This window comes from Symphodus melops (genome assembly GCF_947650265.1).
Source record: "Symphodus melops genome assembly, chromosome: 5".
NCBI lineage: Eukaryota > Metazoa > Chordata > Actinopteri > Labriformes > Labridae > Symphodus > Symphodus melops.
In genome coordinates, this window is record NC_136695.1 from 28,947,944 (window position 1) to 28,966,271 (window position 18,328).

General features: G+C 43.5%; 2 protein-coding genes across 3 annotated transcripts; both read left to right on the plus strand.

The window, feature by feature from the left end:
* Positions 1–6,657: 6,657 nt before the first annotated feature.
* Positions 6,658–9,566, plus strand: cUnh7orf78 (chromosome Un C7orf78 homolog). Its single transcript, XM_079344446.1, has 5 exons — positions 6,658–6,697; positions 6,902–7,160; positions 7,740–7,824; positions 7,975–8,117; positions 8,798–9,566. The coding sequence occupies exons 2-5, from the start codon at positions 7,092–7,094 to the stop codon at positions 8,882–8,884; spliced, it is 384 nt and encodes a 127-aa protein (XP_079200572.1). The 5' UTR covers positions 6,658–6,697; positions 6,902–7,091; the 3' UTR covers positions 8,885–9,566.
* Positions 9,567–10,178: 612 nt separating this feature from the next.
* Positions 10,179–14,079, plus strand: arl4aa (ADP-ribosylation factor-like 4aa). Of its 2 annotated transcripts, none has more exons than XM_079343851.1 (2): positions 10,179–10,275; positions 12,720–14,079. In XM_079343851.1, exon 2 carries the CDS (start codon positions 12,808–12,810, stop codon positions 13,408–13,410), a length of 603 nt encoding a protein of 200 aa, XP_079199977.1. In that variant the 5' UTR covers positions 10,179–10,275; positions 12,720–12,807; the 3' UTR covers positions 13,411–14,079. The 2 variants fall into 2 exon arrangements, with proteins under 2 accessions (XP_079199977.1, XP_079199976.1); XM_079343850.1 differs by lacking the exon at positions 10,179–10,275 and adding an exon at positions 10,534–10,950.
* Positions 14,080–18,328: the final 4,249 nt, after the last annotated feature.

Sequence of the window (18,328 nt, forward strand, 5' to 3'; positions counted from 1 at the left end):
CATCTATGTTTCTGATAATGACGTGGGGTTCGAGTGATGGGTTAATGTTCTGGCCAGATTCTGATATTTCATTAGTCACCGCTCCAAACCGCTAAAACAGACGGACCACATGTTGCATTTTTCAGGGAAACTGTGTCGGCCAAAGAGTGGGACTCTGGAGAAGTTAAATATCACATTCACAGCCTTTTTTCCAAACCGCTCCTTTTACTTTCTTTTCCCCGTGCTACACGAATCTCAAGTTTCACTGTTGGGAGCGGAGGCGCTGCAGCTGATTGTTGTGTTGAGACCTGAAGCTGAGACAGAGGAAGTGACACCTTCATATTATCTTAGATTTGGTTTGATTTTGTTTGTTTAAGAGAAGAAGAAGGAATAAAAGGGAAAGACCCAATTCTACAATTCATCGAGCAGATGATTTTATCCAAAGGGACGCGCATCAGAGAGGAAGAAGAGCGAGCGAGGATCAAGAGAGGAAGACGTCAGGAAGTGCAAACAAACAACTTTAAGTCTGTTCACACAGGTGCTGACAGGAAGTGACCACAGGTGCTGACAGGAAGTGACCACAGGTGCTGACAGGAAGTGACCAGAGGCGCTGACAGGAAGTGACCAGAGGTGCTGACAAGAAGTGACCTGAGGTGCTGACAGGAAGTGACCTGAGGTGCAGACAGGAAGTGACCACAGGTGCAGACAGGAAGTGACCAGAGACGCTGACAGGAAGAGACCAGAGGTGCTGACAGGAAGTGACCACAGGTGCAGACAGGAAGTGACCACAGGTGCAGACAGGAAGTGACCACAGGTGCTGACAGGAAGTGACCAGAGGTGCTGACAGGAAGTGACCTGAGGTGCAGACAGGAAGTGACCAGAGGTGCAGACAGGAAGAGACCAGAGGTGCTGACAGGAAGTGACCAGAGGTGCTGACAGGAAGAGACAGGAAGAGACAGATGCAGGCAGGAAGAGACCAGAGGTGCTGACAGGAAGTGACCAGAGGTGCTGACAGGAAGAGACAGGAAGAGACAGATGCAGGCAGGAAGAGACCAGAGGTGCTGACAGGAAGTGACCAGAGGCAGAGCACAACATCAAACAGTTGTTCTTCAATGTTCTAATTATCAGCATTTTCATCATCCTGAAATCGTCATCCGTAACATACTTCAGTGTGTCTGTATTCATGAAAGAGTTCAGGTCTTTAGTTTTTTCTTAAAGGTGCAGAGAGGGTTTGGACGTTAACAGGAAGCTGCAGGGTTGAGAAACAAAAACAGTCCATCATAAGAATGTGTCAAGCTTTTATTCTTAATGAGTGGGACGAAAAAAAACTATTCAGGTCTCCAGCTGACAAAGGTTTTTAATGAAGTTTTTTTTTAAATTGCTTTGTTGATAAAACGTGAGAAAATAATGAAATTATATCTTCAACTTAAAGCGAGAGATTTAAAGAAGAAGAAGAAATGCCCACACACCTGCTCAACGTTTCGAGCACAGGTCTTTTTGTGGCATTTTTACAGGCATATCTTCTTCCTCAGTTTACTCCTGTTTTTTTTGTTTTTTTTTGCCCTGTGCGTATAACTCCCAAACTTTTTCAACCATAAATTCCTCACGTTCTCTTTTCAATCGAACGTAGATCGAATCAGGGAAACTTTCATCTCTGAGGCAAAAAGCAAATCGTTGCACATTTGACTCTCCAGCCTGAAAAAAGAAACTCAAGTGATCGTTCATTTGTTTTCCAACCAAGGAGCAAATCTAACGGATTTTGGCTGCTGAGTCGGGAGCGTGGAGACGGCTGTGGAGTTATTTGTCACATGACTTGGTCAAACATCAACAGGAGGAATATCTTTGTGGAGGCTTGTGAAGTAAACTGTGAAGTCTCTATAAAGTCAGCAGGACATTATTGTGTGATTAACGATGATTCGCCCGGTCAGAAGGAGCCAATAGAAACGTGACAGCGGTGGAGGTTGAGGATGGCTCCTCCCATCTTCTCCCAGTGCCTGTTTGACTCATAGAGGAGGAGGGATCCAACCCCTCCCTCGTAAATCTCCTGGACCGTCAACCTGCTCCGAGCCTGGAATAGCCATCAGGTAAGATCCCACTTTCTTCCTGTCCTCTGACACAACCAGCAGTTGAATCTAAATCTGCCTCCGCTGATGGAAAGAACATGAATCTCAGTCAAGTGAAAATATCTGCACAAAGCATGTTTAACTTAAAGCCTCCGAGAAGCATCCAGGGAGCGAAGGAGTGGTAAACAAATAAGGATAATTGCCTCATTTAATACTTAAATCTCAACATCGGCTAATTTTGTGCAATTTTCTCTCATTAAAATCGTCTTTGAAGATGTGGGAGAAATATCAGCGCTCACAAGTCCCTGAGGAGATTTGATATCTGCTCAATGAAGCGGGGTGAGCAACAGCTAAATAATGACCTTCATTTCCGCTTCTTACATGGAAACTAAAGAACTTTAAATACTGACTGTGCCAAACGGGACAGCAGCCAGCAGCTCGTTGATTATTAAAGCAGAAATAAACCTCCTTTAAATGTCAGCGTGTGAACGACTTTGTGTTTGGGTTTTTTTTTTCATCACAGTTTTTCCTGATTGTTGTTTCCCTCTCCACGACCTGCAGGGAAATCACAATGAAGTTCAAGTTAATCGCTCAGTAAAAGTTTCCAGACATTTCTTAAAACAGTTTCTGAAACCTTCTGAAGAGCAGAAACTTTACTTAGTCGGGTTTTGTTGAGGTTTGGAAGTGATCGAAGAGGTGCTCGAACTTTTGAGTGTCCTCACTCTGCGCTCAGGTAAGAACACGGATATCATCAGTAAGAAACAGCTGGGGAGCTTCTTTTATTAAAGTGTACACTGGAGAGACACGTCTGTGCATCATGCACGCTATTTCAGAGTTCGGGATGAGATAGAAAAACTGTCCCCCTCAGAAATTTATGACAAACCCCGGTTTGAAAAACACCCGAGATGAATTCTTATCATCATAACGGGTGAAACACAGTGAAATAGTTCTGAATGGACTCGAGCATCTTTCACCAAACCTGCAGAGAAGCTGGGTTTGTTTTTGGTTCTGTTCTCTAGAGGGAAGCAGCTTCGTGTTTCCTTACTGGAGACACACGTGACCTTTAGAGCAGCTGGGTCATGACCCGAGTTATTCCTGCCTCCTATCGCAAACCCCGACCCAGACTGACCAGTCAACACCACCCACCAACAATGCAAACCATGTGTGTACAGTCACCCGGAAACAAACACAACCCTGAGCCAGTCAAACAAACCTGGAGACGCTAACAGAGGGGGAGCCCGTGTGTTTTGTCGGGGGGCTTTTTTAAAGTTTAGGGGGGCTCTTTCAAAGTAAAAGTTTGGCTCTTAATCAAAACAATAAAAGTCTAGATGAATGTAAGAGGGTGTGATTTATCCAAACCTTTGACATTCAAAGGTTTGTCACGTCGCTGATTTACGCTGCATGCCCTCCTCGGTCTGACCCGAAGTGAAAGCAAAGGGAAGGAAGAGCTCGATCATCTTGAAATCCGTTCTGAGCTCGCCGCGTTCGCTGCAACAACAGTAAAAACAGACGGCGGGTCCTGACACGCAGTCAGAGATTGGACCAGAAAGAGAAGAAAGTTTCCTCAGCCTGGATTTGAATAATCTGTTTTATTTGGTTTTCTGTTTCCCCGAGCAGCCCAGATTTACAAGCTCCCGTGTGTTCCAGCGTGATTTATCTGTGGTACTTTATCTTTCAGTGTTCAGACAACAATGTCATCAGGCTCCATCGTGTCATGACACAGAGACGACTCCAAGGCCATGAAAAGGAAAGGGTCAACTTCGGTATCTTTGGGCCGTCACGTCCCAACATAAAGCTCCTGTAATTGCTTCAGCAGAGCGACTGATTGCACCGCGGCTGTAAACGTAACTGGACACAACAGTCTGAGGGTTTTTTTTTTTCGACAGCGAGCCGAGGGGCCGGAAGGCGGACAGGAGCCTCTGAAAGTGGCAGCTCCTGGTTTACCAGGGGCAGCGAGGTCGGCTCCTCCACAGGCGCTGTTTGGTCTCAGGTTTCCTGTTTGCCTTCGTGGCCCCGTGTGTCAGCTGTCAGAGCCGTGAAGAACAAAGGCAGCGCTACAACAACTGTGTGCAAAACCCTGCTGCATACAGATCTGTGTTTGCATAAAGGGAGCTTCTCTGCTGACCGCTGGGATCTCTGACCATCCTGTTTCTCTCCTCTAAATACCTTTCATGACACACTGAGGGACTGAGACTCTTTAGGCTACAACAACAACAACATGTTTGTATCTGTTCAGAAGGAACAAGAGACGTGGAGGGAAATCATAAACACAACTTCATGCTTGGTGCATGTGCTGCTGTAAATATGTAAAACCCAAATATACATCTATATGTTTTGTTTTGTTTCCTGTGATAAAGTGCTATTTCTTATTTATGTTATCATCTCCAGATAACATGGCTGATGATAACTTCATTTCAACTGAAGTATAAATGTCCACGCCACGACTCAGGACAGGAACACAGAGAGGGATAAAATGTTTTAAGTTTTGTCCTCTTCAGGTTCCCGTAGAAAACTAATCTTATCCTGTAGCTTTATTTCTAGATAGTTTAAATTGTTTGTTTTTTCAGCTCAGTAAGCAGATCGTGCTGTAAAAACAACTCTGACTCACTGATGTCCTAAAATGTTCTCATGAGATTCATTTACTGGACGCACACACACGTGCTGCGACCGACAGCAAGTCACGTTTTGTCTTGTGTTTTTCTTCTCGTCTTATTGTCTTTTTTTCTGTCCTGTTACGTCTTGACGCAAAAACGATTTCCAAACTCATTCAAGGTTCAAGGTTCAAGGTTCAAGGTTTTCTTTATTGTCAATTCCAAAATATGTCAGACATACAGTGAAATTGAAATTACGTTACCCCCCTCCCCACGGTGCAATGTCGATAAAAAAAGGTACGGTAAATAAAATAAAACAAGGTAAAAAAAGATAAATAATATTTACATTAATAAACCTAAATGTGCAAAAAGTACAAAGTTAAATAAAATGGAGTAAAAAAACAAGATTATAAGAAAAGTGAAACTTGTCGAGGGACCTTGAGGGACAAATCGAAAATTTTCCACCAACAAATTCAGGAGGAACAGAAGAAGCTAACTAACAGATATCTCCTCTCCAACAGGAGCTGCTTGTTCTGCCGTGTTGTGACGTCTCTGGATGCTGACAGCTAACATGGTTAGCATGTTTGGAGTTTATTTTACAGAAGCTTCAAACTTTGAGGCTCAGTCTCCTCTTCGTGGTTTGTGTTTCTAAAGATGAAGTTACTGACCTTTCTGCTTCTGTTAAAGGAGTTAAAAGTTTCCCTTAAAAATCCTCAGTGGGAAGTGCTGCCATCTGATGGCCGAGTCGTGACATTACAACACGTGCCCTCTTGTTTCAGTCACAGAGAAGGACGTCAGTGTGTCCAGGCTTTTTAAAGGCTGCCGTGGTGAAAGATAACAGGACGTGTACGACGGCACCTGAATGTTATTGTGTTGTACTTTTCCATTTAACTACACGACAGAAGGAATCACTGTCATCGTGACCGTGCTAAGCTATATAGCGTTATCCTCTTGTGTGTGTCCCCCCCCCCCCCCCCCCGTCAGAGAGGAGAGGAAGAAGAGCGAGCGAGGATCAAGAGAGGAAGACGTCAGGAAGTGCAAACAAACAACTTTAAGTCTGTTCACACAGGTGCTGACAGGAAGTGACCACAGGTGCTGACAGGAAGTGACCAGAGGTGCAGACAGGAAGTGACCAGAGGTGCTGACAGGAAGTGACCAGAGGTGCAGACAGGAAGTGACCAGAGGTGCAGACAGGAAGAGACCAGAGGTGCTGACAGGAAGTGACCACAGGTGCAGACAGGAAGAGACCAGAGGTGCTGACAGGAAGTGACCACAGGTGCAGACAGGAAGTGACCAGAGGTGTATGGGTAGTACCCCTACCTTGAAATACACCGATTAAGACAATGACTCTCCATTTGAACAAGATGTTTTCAGTCTTTTTTTTTTTCTTTCTAGAAAGGTTTCAGACGGTCGTGAGTTCTGAGACGTAAACCCAGATGGTTTCAGGATCAACCCTCTTTAAGGCCAGCAGAGGGCAGTATAACATCATCTTTTCTAAAAGGCAGTAAGTGGAAAGACAGAAGAGTGAAAATCAGAACAACTTTGTCTTTACACGCACACTAATTAACTCCTGTCCAATCACACTCCTCATACACTGCACCTATAAATATGTTTATTTGGCAGATTGATTGATTTAAGACTTATATCTTTCCATTTATAGAAGCAGGATATCGTCTTCAGTCTTTTAAACCCATGGTTGTTTTGAATGCTTCCTGTTTCTCAGTACATGTATGTGTCCTACATGTTTGGTATTTAAATGGATTGCTACAGTAGGAGGATCTCAGGCGTTATTTCATATCGTATTTACAGGGGAATTTGTTTGCACAGTTGCTTAGTAGCTGCTGAGCTCAGCCCACTTAACTTAATTCTTTTCTGCTCAAAAGACAAAAGGCGCCCGTTACCAAGCAGCAGCTTTTATGTGTTGTGTCTGTAAGCCGTCCGTGTGCATCAGCTACCCTCGGCGTTACCCCCATGTTCCTCACAAACAGTGCAACAAGTTCAACCTCCATCTGCAGGATCCAAAACTTGTAGTCCCGTGTCAGGACAGGGGACAGCTCCGGGACGGTGAGCGGACGTCTTTCTTGTCAAAATGGCTCCATATCGTTGGTTGCATCCACTGACGTCTGTCTGCTTTGAAGATAAGGTCCATTTCTCAGCGAGTCAGCGTCTCTCTTTTGCAAGAAGCGAATGTTTTACTCTCCCACAGATTGAGAGTGTAAGCGACATGTGGAGCATCAAGCCACCAGATTTCTCTGTTAAACTGTACAGATCTGTGACAGTCCCTCAGAAGACAGGAAGAAGAGAAGATTCACGTCCAGCTGGACCGCCGCCTCCTGTCACAAAAAAGACAACTGGGGTCATTTTACCAACATTATTACACGAGAGTTTCCAGAGGGAAGAAGAGCCTGTGGAGTTCATCACGTCATACAGGCCTCCTGACGCTCTGGAGTCTGAGCTGATGTTCGTCAGGACGGGGAAGTATCCGTCTGCGCCGTACGAGAACCCCAAACCACATGACTTCAGACCGGTGAGTGAACCTGCACACGTGAAAACAAAAAAAACACATCAACATGAAAACTGTACATGAGCCTTTCTACTTTTAAATACTTGACGGAAGGGTGACTAAAAGTACAAATACACTTTGTCGGGCAGCAGCACAATTTACAAAGTTTTGAACAAACAGCCACACGTGAAAACCAACAAATGCATTTCTAGACACAAATAACAAATTCAAACAGGAAATGTTTCCTCAAAAACATCAGGGAGAAACGTCGACAGCCAGATGTGTCCGCCTACAAATCATTCAACATCCTTTTTAAAAAGCATCCAATCAGAGAGAAAATAAATACTGAATTAAAGGGAGCAGCAAACTTAAACGCCTTTTCTTTAGCAAGAAAAAGACCTGAGACCGAAGAGTCCCTGAACTCTGCTGACTGATGAAGGTCAGAAGGAAGTAGATGTTTTCGTCTCCGTACGGTCAAAGAGGCATAAACACTTTCCCTCGGGTAGAACGACTTCCAATTGTGGTTGTAATATTTTATTTTGCCACAAGATGGCAACCAACACCAGACTTAAAAAATGCTTTTCTTTTCACCGTGGCCCTCAGCTCGACGACGACCTTCCTGACATTTTGACGACGTATCAGAAAGACCCTGGAAACCTGGACTTAAAGTCGAGGCACCTGGACGTCAGTAAGTGGAGTTACATCATCTCTGCAGCTTTACTGGTGAAGCTTCTTCTTACAAATAATGTGAAAGTTTCAAATGTTAGTATCCAAACTGTCACAAGAACACTTCCTGATATGTTAACTTTCGAATGGATTGATATTTGTTCTTTTCCAGTTCGGACCAGCAGATCCGAGTCCGACTGCTGCACGAGAGGCAATAAGACAAAGATGGACACCTTTAAGCCTCCACAGCCCAAATGGGACGCAAGGCTGGTCCTGCCTCAGACGCCCTACCCTCCAAAATCAGCTTCCTACACTGTCAGTGGTGTTTCACTTTTATTTATTTTTTTATTTTTATTTTTTTAACTTCTTTATTTTGACAGGGACAGTGCATATTAATAAACATTTCTGTAAATATGCCAGAGTTAGCCAAAAGGCTAATTTTCATCTGTCGTCCCTGGACAGATTTTATAAAGGGCTCCCTAAAAAACCCCCCACAAAATTCAAACATTGAAAAAAGCCACAAATGGAACAACATGAGAGTAGTGAAAATACATAAACCATTACAGGACAAACAAGAAGCAGCATTTGGTTAAAAAATGTCTAACATGCAGGACAGACGAGGAGCAGCACTGAGCAGACATAATGTACAAAATTTAACAGGTATTAGTAAAAGCACGTTTCCAATAACCTCCCAAAGTCAATGTGACGTGCACACAGGACAACATGAAACACAATTATACAATAAACACAGATGACACCAGGCCACATATAAAACATTGAGTGAGCTATGCCTGAAGCTCACAACAATACAAACTAAAACCTGCAGGCCACATTCATTAAAAACACAGGATGATCACATGTTCTGAAGCTGTTTTCACACATGGAGGATTTAAGAAGGAGTTATGTGCAAAGCACGACGATATGCGTTACTTCCCTTTTTACAGATCATTTCTACGTTGTTACAGGAAGTGTTTTTTATGATGTCCGTTTCACAGAGACACCGACGAAGACGAGGAGCGTACAGCGCTTTCTTGGACCGCGTGGAGGACAAACTGTCGAGATCGTGGAAAAATAAATCATGACACACTTCAGAATTGTTTTTTTTTTTTTTTTACATTTTCATGTCTTCATTGCACAACATTTCATTTGGGATTAAATCTAAGAAATCTAATGAAATCTGTTTGTTTTTCTCTCATACTCCAACAACCGTATCATGGCCGATGGTTTTTCCATTTGAGAAAGAAATGAAATGCGAGCTGTTAAAACGTCTTACTCGTCCAAAGTAAAGACATGAAGCATGCTTAGAGCTTTAAGTTTAGGGCAGAAGACTTGCAGCGAGTCATAAAGGTCATCGCACCACATGATGAGCCGCCCCTCTGCTCCACTGACAGCTGTTCATTCGGTACCCCGACTATGAGAAACATGTGAAGCCTGCACATGTTAAAGGCATATCTGAAATAGCTGCACACGGGTACTTAATGAGTCATCTGTGCATAACTAAATATAAAAAGAAACAGCGTTATTCCACCGAGACCCCCCACGATGCTGAGCAGAGAACCACTGTCAGGGTTCGACACTTAATCGAAACCGACATCCAGAACCAGAACCTGTAAACGAGGTAATGTCGCCCATGTTTCGATTATTTTCAGGGAAGAGTGACGTGACGACACGTCCAATCAGCGACACCGAACAACAACTACTACAAATAACTGACACTTCAGAGGTAAGCATACAATAACATCAAGAGTAAATATGTGATAAATATCTGAGGGAAATTTATAATACAAAGCAAAAACAAGTTAGTTGTACAAGAAGGCCAACACGTGTGAGTTTATTTACCTGCAGGTTAAGCACATTTATGATTATGTTTTAAACATGAAGAAACAAGTTACACTCTAACACTGCTTATTACTTCATTTAAATTGTGAAACATTTTTACACACAAATAGTGCGTAGATTTAAAAGCTTCGAAATTAAGTAAAACAAACCATGAATGAATAATGAGTAGATTTACCTAATGTTTTCAATCAAGTACGCATTAATTGATTTAGTAAAAATCACACAAAAATATGGGTATTTAAATACCCTCTAGGAAATATGAGCAGAAGTGAAGCCATTAAGGAGAGTTTAAATAAATACTTCCCTGTTATTTACTTAATATCATTCCTTATAATTATTATAATTTATTTTTTATTTATTATATTTATTTAACTTATTATTTACATAATATCGTTCCTTTAAAATATGTCTGAAGCTGAATTCTGGGTATCAATTGTAATGGTGCTTTTACTTTTTATGGCATATTCAAGCACGAGGGGGCTGCTGAAGTCAGCGTGGTGCTTTTTCCTGCCCCGCCCCCCGACCAATCATTTCAAAGAAAAACACGAGGGGTGAAGGGGGAGGAGAGACCCACACACACACACATGCACAGAGAACATGGGGGAACGCGCTACCTTCACGCGCTGAATCTACGGTACGTTCGAACGTTACTTTTAACAGTTACCATGGTTACTAACTATGACCCTGTCAAGCTAACGTTAGCTTATCTGTGACTGTTTTTCGGAGAGTTTAACGGTAAATTAGTGTCCCGTAAACCGGTTTAACGTGAGCTACGATACACCGCCGCTGATTATGAAGCCCAAAGTTGTGGACTGGACTTAATTTAATAGATTATAAAAACTAATATTTGGCCATATTTTTCTTTCAAAGTTGTATGTCCAGTAAACGCTGTATGAAGAAGACATAGAAAGGGACATATTGAAGTTTAAATTAAACGGTGTGACAGACAGACGGAGCAACAGGTGATCACGGTTCCCGGGCAAGATACCCGATTGACAGCCGTTTCAGCCAATCAGCTCGCAGCGAACGATACCGACGCACCAATCGCAACGCGTCCGCAGTGTTCGTATGGGCGTGTAGCCAAACTGACAGCAGTGCCATCAGCAGTGTATCCACACACACACACACACACACACACACACTCGGGTACAGCGAGGACAGAGCAGGGAGTGTTTCTGTTTCTGGGAAGGATTTTTTCCGTCGCTTTGCCGACATACGAGGTGGAAATACAGAAGTGAGATGAATTAGATGCTGTTTGAGGACTGCCTTTGAGCACATTGAATCACTGATCTTCCTCTCACTCTGACTGGTAGGTAACCTATTTCTTCTTAGAGGACATAAAGACCCATCTGTTCACCTGTCATCTATAAATGACATCTCATTCTGTTAAAATAAGAGGAAATGATGTGCACGTGTGTCACAGATGAATTTAAGATGTTAGTGGATTTAAAACACAACAAGCTTGGAGGCCCCTGGAATAAGAATAATAACAATGCATCATTTTAAATGAAAGGATTCAATTTCATCAATTATGATGGATGCAAGCAGAACATGTTGGACTCACTAACTGACAAAATAATGAAGTTATTGTTTTAAAAAAATGCTTAAAAAAACTCCGGGCTGTGAGCTCATTGTTTTCGATGCAGACCAGGAAATAGTTTATTGCTCTTTTACTGGTCATAAAAGGTTGTCTGCTTGTAAATAGCGTACTGCTGTGGACTTTGACTCAATAGCTCTTTAAATAAGCTCTATCTTTCATAATAACACCCATGCATTTCAAACTCATGTGTTTACTGCAAAAAAACAAGGGCACACTTCAGTCAGACTTATTGAAGACACCATGTGACCTGCTGTAGTGATGGACACCTGCTACAGGACATTACACATCCAAAGTTATGATTAAAAAAACATGCATGTCTTTTCGTGCTCCCATGATGCTTTGTTAACACGCACACTGAACACATAAACAGTTGGAGATTTATAAAACGCCCATGGTTGAAATGAGTGCAGGCGGCGTTGTGTTGGTCTGGTATGTCGAGGAGCTTAAGGTGGCTTTAGTTGTCAAACGTTTGATCGAGTTTATTATGCAACTTCTCCTCCTTATTTTTGCTGACTTTTCTCAGCCTTACGTAACATTTTGGAGACAAACGGGTCAACTAGCGAGGATTTGTTGACGCGACGGGAAGAGGGTTTGGAAGTTTTAATGTGTAATAGTTCGGACATTGACGGTTGTGTTTTTAGCAGCTGTTAAGTTGAAGCTGGGAAATTAATCGAGATAAACTCGGACTCGACCGGTGTGGGATTTTTGGGGAGGGAGAAAAATCTTACGCTGATTTATCGGCCCATATCTTTCTTAAGATCAATCAATCAATCTTTATTTGTGTAGTGTCAATTCATAACAGATGTTATCTCAAGACACTTCACAAAAAGCAGATCTGTGTTCAACATAAATAAATTTACACGTTTAGTAATCTAGTGTTTAAATGCAGTTTTCAAACACTTGGGGGGGAAAGATTTAGAATGAAGGTGGTCAGCATGTGGCGCCCTCTGCTGGTGACACCCAGAAAGAGAAATGCTAGCATCATAGAAAGCTGCTCAAATTAACGTCGGCGCATATCTGCGATAAAATTAGCCGATACGCTTAAATCGGTCCATCTTATCAGCTGACTGATCAATCAGTCGGGCTCTACAGTAAACACACCAGGAAAGTCTGAAATAATCCCAATAAATAAAAAAATAAGAAGTTTCTTGAAGTGGTCAAGCTTTGCTTTCTCACTCAGCATGTTTAAGGTGTACGGAAGCCTGAGTGGGACAGTGTTCAGGCTTTCACTCCGTCAGATGAATTAAAGCAAACAGACGGCGACCCTCGGATTATTTCACACCGACTTTTAGAGGAGAAAAAAAAACAACCTGCGTTGGTGTTTTGGACTGATTGTGGATTAAGGAGGGACATGTTGCAAACACAGGTGTAAAACTTAAAGACGTAGAAACGGAGTTAAAGATATTTATAAGGTTTATGAAGCCAGATGTTTCTCTTCAATCTGTTTCACCCAAAAGTAAAATGCAATATGTTTTTAGGTCATTGCTGCTGTCGTTAGCTCGGAGGATTACTGCCTGACAGCGTGATCAAGTCTCCGACGTCAGCAATCCTTCCTCATGAGGAAAGATGGGGAACGGATTGTCAGAGCAACCCAGCCTCCTCTCAAACATCCCGTTCTTCCACTCGTTCCACATCGCCATCCTCGGGCTGGACTCTGCGGGGAAGACCACCGTCCTGTACAGGCTGCAGTTCAACGAGTTTGTGAACACGGTGCCCACCAAAGGTTTCAACGCCGAGAAGGTTAAGCTGTCGCTGGGCGGCCACGGGAGCGGCACCTTCCACTTCTGGGACGTAGGCGGTCAGGAGAAGCTCCGCCCCCTGTGGAAGTCGTACACGCGGTGCACGGACGGCATCATATTCGTGGTGGACTCTGTGGACGCGGAGCGCATGGAGGAGGCGAAGACGGAGCTGCACAAAATCGCCAAGACGTCGGAGAACCAGGGCGTGCCTCTGCTGGTGGTCGCCAACAAACAGGACCTGAGGCACTCGCTCGGACTCGCCGAGATCGAGAAGCTGCTGGCGCTGAAAGAACTCGGCCCCGCCACCCCCTGGCACCTGCAGCCGTCCTGCGCCATCATAGGGGACGGACTCAGGGAGGGCCTGGAGAAACTCCACGACATGATCCTGAAGAGGAGGAAGGCGCTCCGGCAGCAGAAGAAAAAGAGATGAAGTGATCAGGAGGGAAAAACAAAAGACTCCGCTGATTTTATGTGAAGGAAATAAAGGATTCTGTCACGCTGAGTTTTATCAGTCCAGTCATTGGAGATGCAGGATTCCCAGGATTTTTTTTTTTTGTGACGTTGATGAGGAAGTGACGCGGGACGACACAGTATGAAGATGAGAAAGTTTGAGACAGGTGTGGATAGATGTGCGACGGAGCGCTGAGGGGTTCGGGGGGAACGGAAGGGCGACGGAAGTTTAAGGACGCTGCATGTTTCATGAACGGCTTCTCCAAACACGTTTTACCAAATATATTTAAGAACCTGTCGGACCAGCTGAAGGCTAAATTGTCAAACGATTTGAAGGCGATGAAAATGAAAAGTTTTATGTCACTGTTTAACATGTAATTATAATTTGTTTTTTTTTACACTGGACTTTCTACGTTGAAGAAAAGTATTATCCTGCATCATCATTACTATGGATTTGTTTGCTGGCTTATATCTCTGTTTTTAAGAGCACTTTAGATGATCACTTCGTATGAAGTTGACGAGTTTTAAACAATGTCATGTGTTGGATTTTCACTGAAATGATTGGAGGAGGGGGGAGACGACAAATGCTACTGTAGTCGGTCCCTGGTGGCCGCGTTATGTTTTGCTTAATAAAACATATTTACAGCCATGTTGACGCTGGAGGGAATCATTATTAAGTTAGTCCAGAGGTTTGTTTCACTTCAAGCTGATTGGACTTCAAGAAACGTCATTTGTCCTTCGGGGGGCCAATAAACGGCGGTGAAGCTCTAATAAAAGTTAAATGAAAGATAAAGACTCGAGTGTGTCCTCGAGCTCGATGACACCTGTGCTGTAAAGAGAGGACACACCTGTATGTGTTTGATGTGCAGGATGGCGGTGCGATCAGTAGGGAGTGTTATTAACACATCACGTGAATCGATCTGGCAGCGCGCCCTCTCAGGAGGCGTCAGTTCTCCCACGTGTACCAAGATGTTTGAACGCTGACGTTACAGGACTCGTTCTTCCATCACGTGAAGTCGTTCCTGGAAAATGAAACTTTGGCTTCTTAAATTGTTTTTTTTTTTCCCCGTATGAAAATCTTTGACTGGAATGGATAAAGTGCAGCGAAGGATTAAAGAAGATGAACGTTTGTTTGTGTTGCTCTCGGACCTGGTCAGCCTGTCCCTCCATGAGACGATGGATCCAGAGCTGGACAAAGTCCACGTTAAAGCTCCTCCAGCTGATTATTCTGCAGCCAGTCAGAGACGCTCGGGCAGCAAAATGATTTTTGTTTTAGACGGTGTGAAGGAGTTCACCTGTTTGTCACATGCTCGCACAGATGTGCACTGAAATAAGGGCTTCTGTTCTCGTTGCTATGGTAACGACAATGTGAGGGGTTTTTAGAAGCCCAGAAGGTGAATACGTGTCCATACAAAGAGCACCTTTTTAAAGCTCCTGTGAGTTTATGAAATTAACTGAAATTAATTTTTTTATGTCCTAAAAATAGTCAATCAAGACCGTCGGCCGGAGGACGGACTGTTTCTGTATGGTTATTTTTAACGCCTGTGACAGCCGCCGCCGCCGCCGCAGGGCAGGCGTCAGGCGAAGTGGTGAACTGCACGCCGCGGAAACAAACGTTTCAATTCCATTTTCAGTTTTCAACTTTTATTTGTTAAAGACGGCGTGCAATAAAAAACATCAATAAATGATAGATAGATAGATAGATAGATACCTTATTGAAATGTAACCATTCGATGCATTGCACCAGAGTTAGCCTGAGGCTAATTTACGTCTGTTCATTGAGGACTGCATGTTAAAAATAAGCAAGGTTAGTTTGTATTTTTATTACCAACATAAAAACAGATGGGAAAAATAAATATTCACAGAAAAACTTTTTGAGATTTTAAATGCATTCATAACTTCCCATAATCCTTTTTGTGTTTTGGGTAATCGCTCACTGCTGAGTGTTAAATCCAGCCGCTCTCTCAGGCGACCTGAATAGATCCTGAAGGATGTTCGAACCCAAAAATAAACGTTGAATCCATCGATACCGAATCGTTTTGAACTGAAAATCGATTCTGAATCCAATCGTGACCCAAAGAATGGAAATCGAATCGTGAGACACCAAAAAGATTCCCAGAACCTAAAAGAGACGGCAGGTCCTGCTGTGTCCACGGAGGACGCCAAAAAAGGACCCTTTAAAAGCTCATCACAGGAGCTTTAACCTGAAATATTCTTCATGTCAGAGCCTGATCAGGGACGAAGCTCTAAATCAGTCATGCTGACAGGTGACCTGAATGTTTACCTTCCACAGGTGGAATGTAGCCAGCAGGGAGCAAGGAGCCAATGAAATCTCTGCTTTGCAGTATTTGCATAAAGTGAAAAGAGAGGACTGTTTACATATTTCAGCTTGTGTAATATGACACATTGAAGCTAAAGCCTATCAGAGCACACTTTAAAGTCACTGCACAGTCAAACATACGGACGCTCTGAGGGCTTTCAGATGTAAACATGAAATGCTGTCAGTCCAGTCCGGAGGCAGCAGCCAGTACGACAGGCTGGGGCAGGAGGGGAGTATTTTAGGACTGTGCAGGGCGTGTGTGTGTGTGTGTGTGTACGTGTGTGTGTGTGTGTCAGCCTCGTGCATTAACACCATTTGCTCTCCCATTCCTTCGAAACAATCAGTGACTGTAAGCCCGACAGGCCCGTGTGTGTGGCAGCTGGCTCGTCCAGAATAAACTGCAGGTCGGTTGGTTTGCATTGCTCACAGGCCGAGTCGCCAAACATCCTCGCCACGTGAAAAAAAAATCTGCTCCAGTTCAAACGTGATAATTACGACCTCGCCGAGGGGATTCTGGTGCTGCTGTGTCTCGGGGGGGGGGGAGACTTGTCCTTTGCACTGGTTTTTCACACATTATAAGAGTCCAGCCGACTTTACATTTAAACCCCTTCTTTTCCACTTTTCCTGCTTTTTTTTTTTGGGATTGTGAGGAAAGGGAGCGAGGAGGGACGAGTCTCAGGAGTCCAAGTTTGATGTAAACGTCAAGTGTTGGTTGGCAGCTTTTGCAGAAATGCCCCAGTTTTGTCACATGTTGACGAATCACGTTGTTGTGCACTTGCTCGCCAAAGGAAGGGAAACTTAAAAGGTGTATTCACACTTTTCCTGATTCTGCTTCCTTCTCTCGGGAGAGAGAGAGAGAGAGAGAGCGAGCCAGGTCAGCCTTCAGTGTGTAAGTCAATTTAAATGTCCTGTTCTGCTTCCCTGCCTCACTTCAGACCAGTTTTCATTTGATCAGCCGAAGCTCTTCGAAGGGAGGGGGGGGCAATTAAAAAAAAAAAATCCCATCACGAGTCTCGTGCTTCTCTGTGGACGGCTGGGATTAAATATGTTCAGACTCAAAGCGCTGGTCAGTTGTCACGTCTTCAGTGAAAGTTGGATTAAGGTGAATAAACCTCTCGAGGCCGTCCATTAACCCGTTAACCTCACATGGTGTGCTTGGCAAGAAAACACTCAAACCCACCCGTGATGAAGGAGCCGCTCGCCGTCTTGTTTGGAGCAGCTCATCCATACGATAATTCCCGACTCGGCCCCGCCTGAGGCAGGATCCAGTTTGTCAGTTATTTTCTAGGTTGGGCAGCTGGCAGCTTGAATACTGTACAAAATGTCCCGCTGTGTGAACATGTGAGAGGTTTTTTACATATGACAGAGCTCCAAGTGGGGGGAGGAGTTTCAGACGGATTTCTCCGCACTATAAATTCCCATGACAGAGTTTTCTTTTAATGATATCTTCAGAGTTCCTCAACAGACACGCCCGTAAAAAAAAAAACACTCGACATGGGAACTCGAGTCATCGAGGAGTCTCATGCACAATTTGATTTCATGTTGAAGATTTTTTCACTTTTTGGAACAGCTTGATTTGATGAACGGATTCCAGACAGAAATGTAATGTATTAAAAATAATATAAAGTAAAGCCTGTGTACACCAACTTTTTATTTTTCAGTTTTTTTCCAATGAGTAGATGGCGTTCACGGCAGCACGTGGCGTCCTCACAGCGCCCGGCGTCTTTTTTTTCTGAGTGATTAACATCATTAAGTTTTCAACTTTTCTGAAAAGCTGGTGCTCACATGAAAAAAAAAAAAAAAAAGCAAAGTGTTCACAGAGCATCAGAGAGACCAGAAAGTGAAGTTATCAATAACAACATCTAAATTAGCGAGTCCCATCTGGATTCTCACGTCAGGGACGAGGCAGACGAGATGCATTTGAGCCTCACAGGCCGCCGTAGATACCAGAGATCGTCTGGCACGTGAAGCACTCTCAGCTTTGAAGATGTTTAGACCTGAACTGAACTGAACTGTAAAGAAGTGCCCACAAACCGTCTCCATGGCGACGCTCAGACGAGACGGAGCAGCTCCTTCTAAATTCTTACGCTTCAGTTTGAAAGATTTAATTTGAAAATCCGAACGTGTTGTTTCTGCTTCCTGTTTGTAATGTGAAGCCAGCACAAAGTTCAGACACATTTCTCTGACATGAGTTTAACTTATTATTTTTTATTATTTTTGTTTTTGTCTTTCAATAAGAAATGTTGGGTCAGCTGTGTGTAACCTTACAGATAATAACAAAAAAAAACAACACAAAAAGCATCGAAATCAGAATCAGATTCTGTAAATCGTACATGTAAATATTTAAAGATAGATAAGCATCTAGAATATGTTTTTTTTTTTATGAAGGGAAATGTCGATGTCCTGGCGGCTCTGTCTCGGCCCCGGGTTCAGGATCAGGGTCTGGGGTCCTCGTGGCGGCTGCGAGTCGATCCCCGCGTCTCCTCTCTCTCTCTCTCTCTGCCCAATGAAGACAGAAAAAATAACAAAAACAAGAACTCCTTTGAGTCGTAGCCACTGAAGTAACAAACATGCTCGT

Excerpts from the sequence above, each read along its gene's own strand:
- cUnh7orf78 (XM_079344446.1), top strand. The coding sequence starts at position 7,092 with ATGTTCGTCAGGACGGGGAAGTATCCGTCTGCGCCGTACGAGAACCCC. Across the intron at positions 7,825-7,974 it reads GTCGAGGCACCTGGACGTCA|TTCGGACCAGCAGATCCGAG; the intron begins GTAAGTGGAGTT and ends GTTCTTTTCCAG. Across the intron at positions 8,118-8,797 it reads CAAAATCAGCTTCCTACACT|AGACACCGACGAAGACGAGG; the intron begins GTCAGTGGTGTT and ends TCCGTTTCACAG.
- arl4aa (XM_079343851.1), top strand. The coding sequence starts at position 12,808 with ATGGGGAACGGATTGTCAGAGCAACCCAGCCTCCTCTCAAACATCCCG.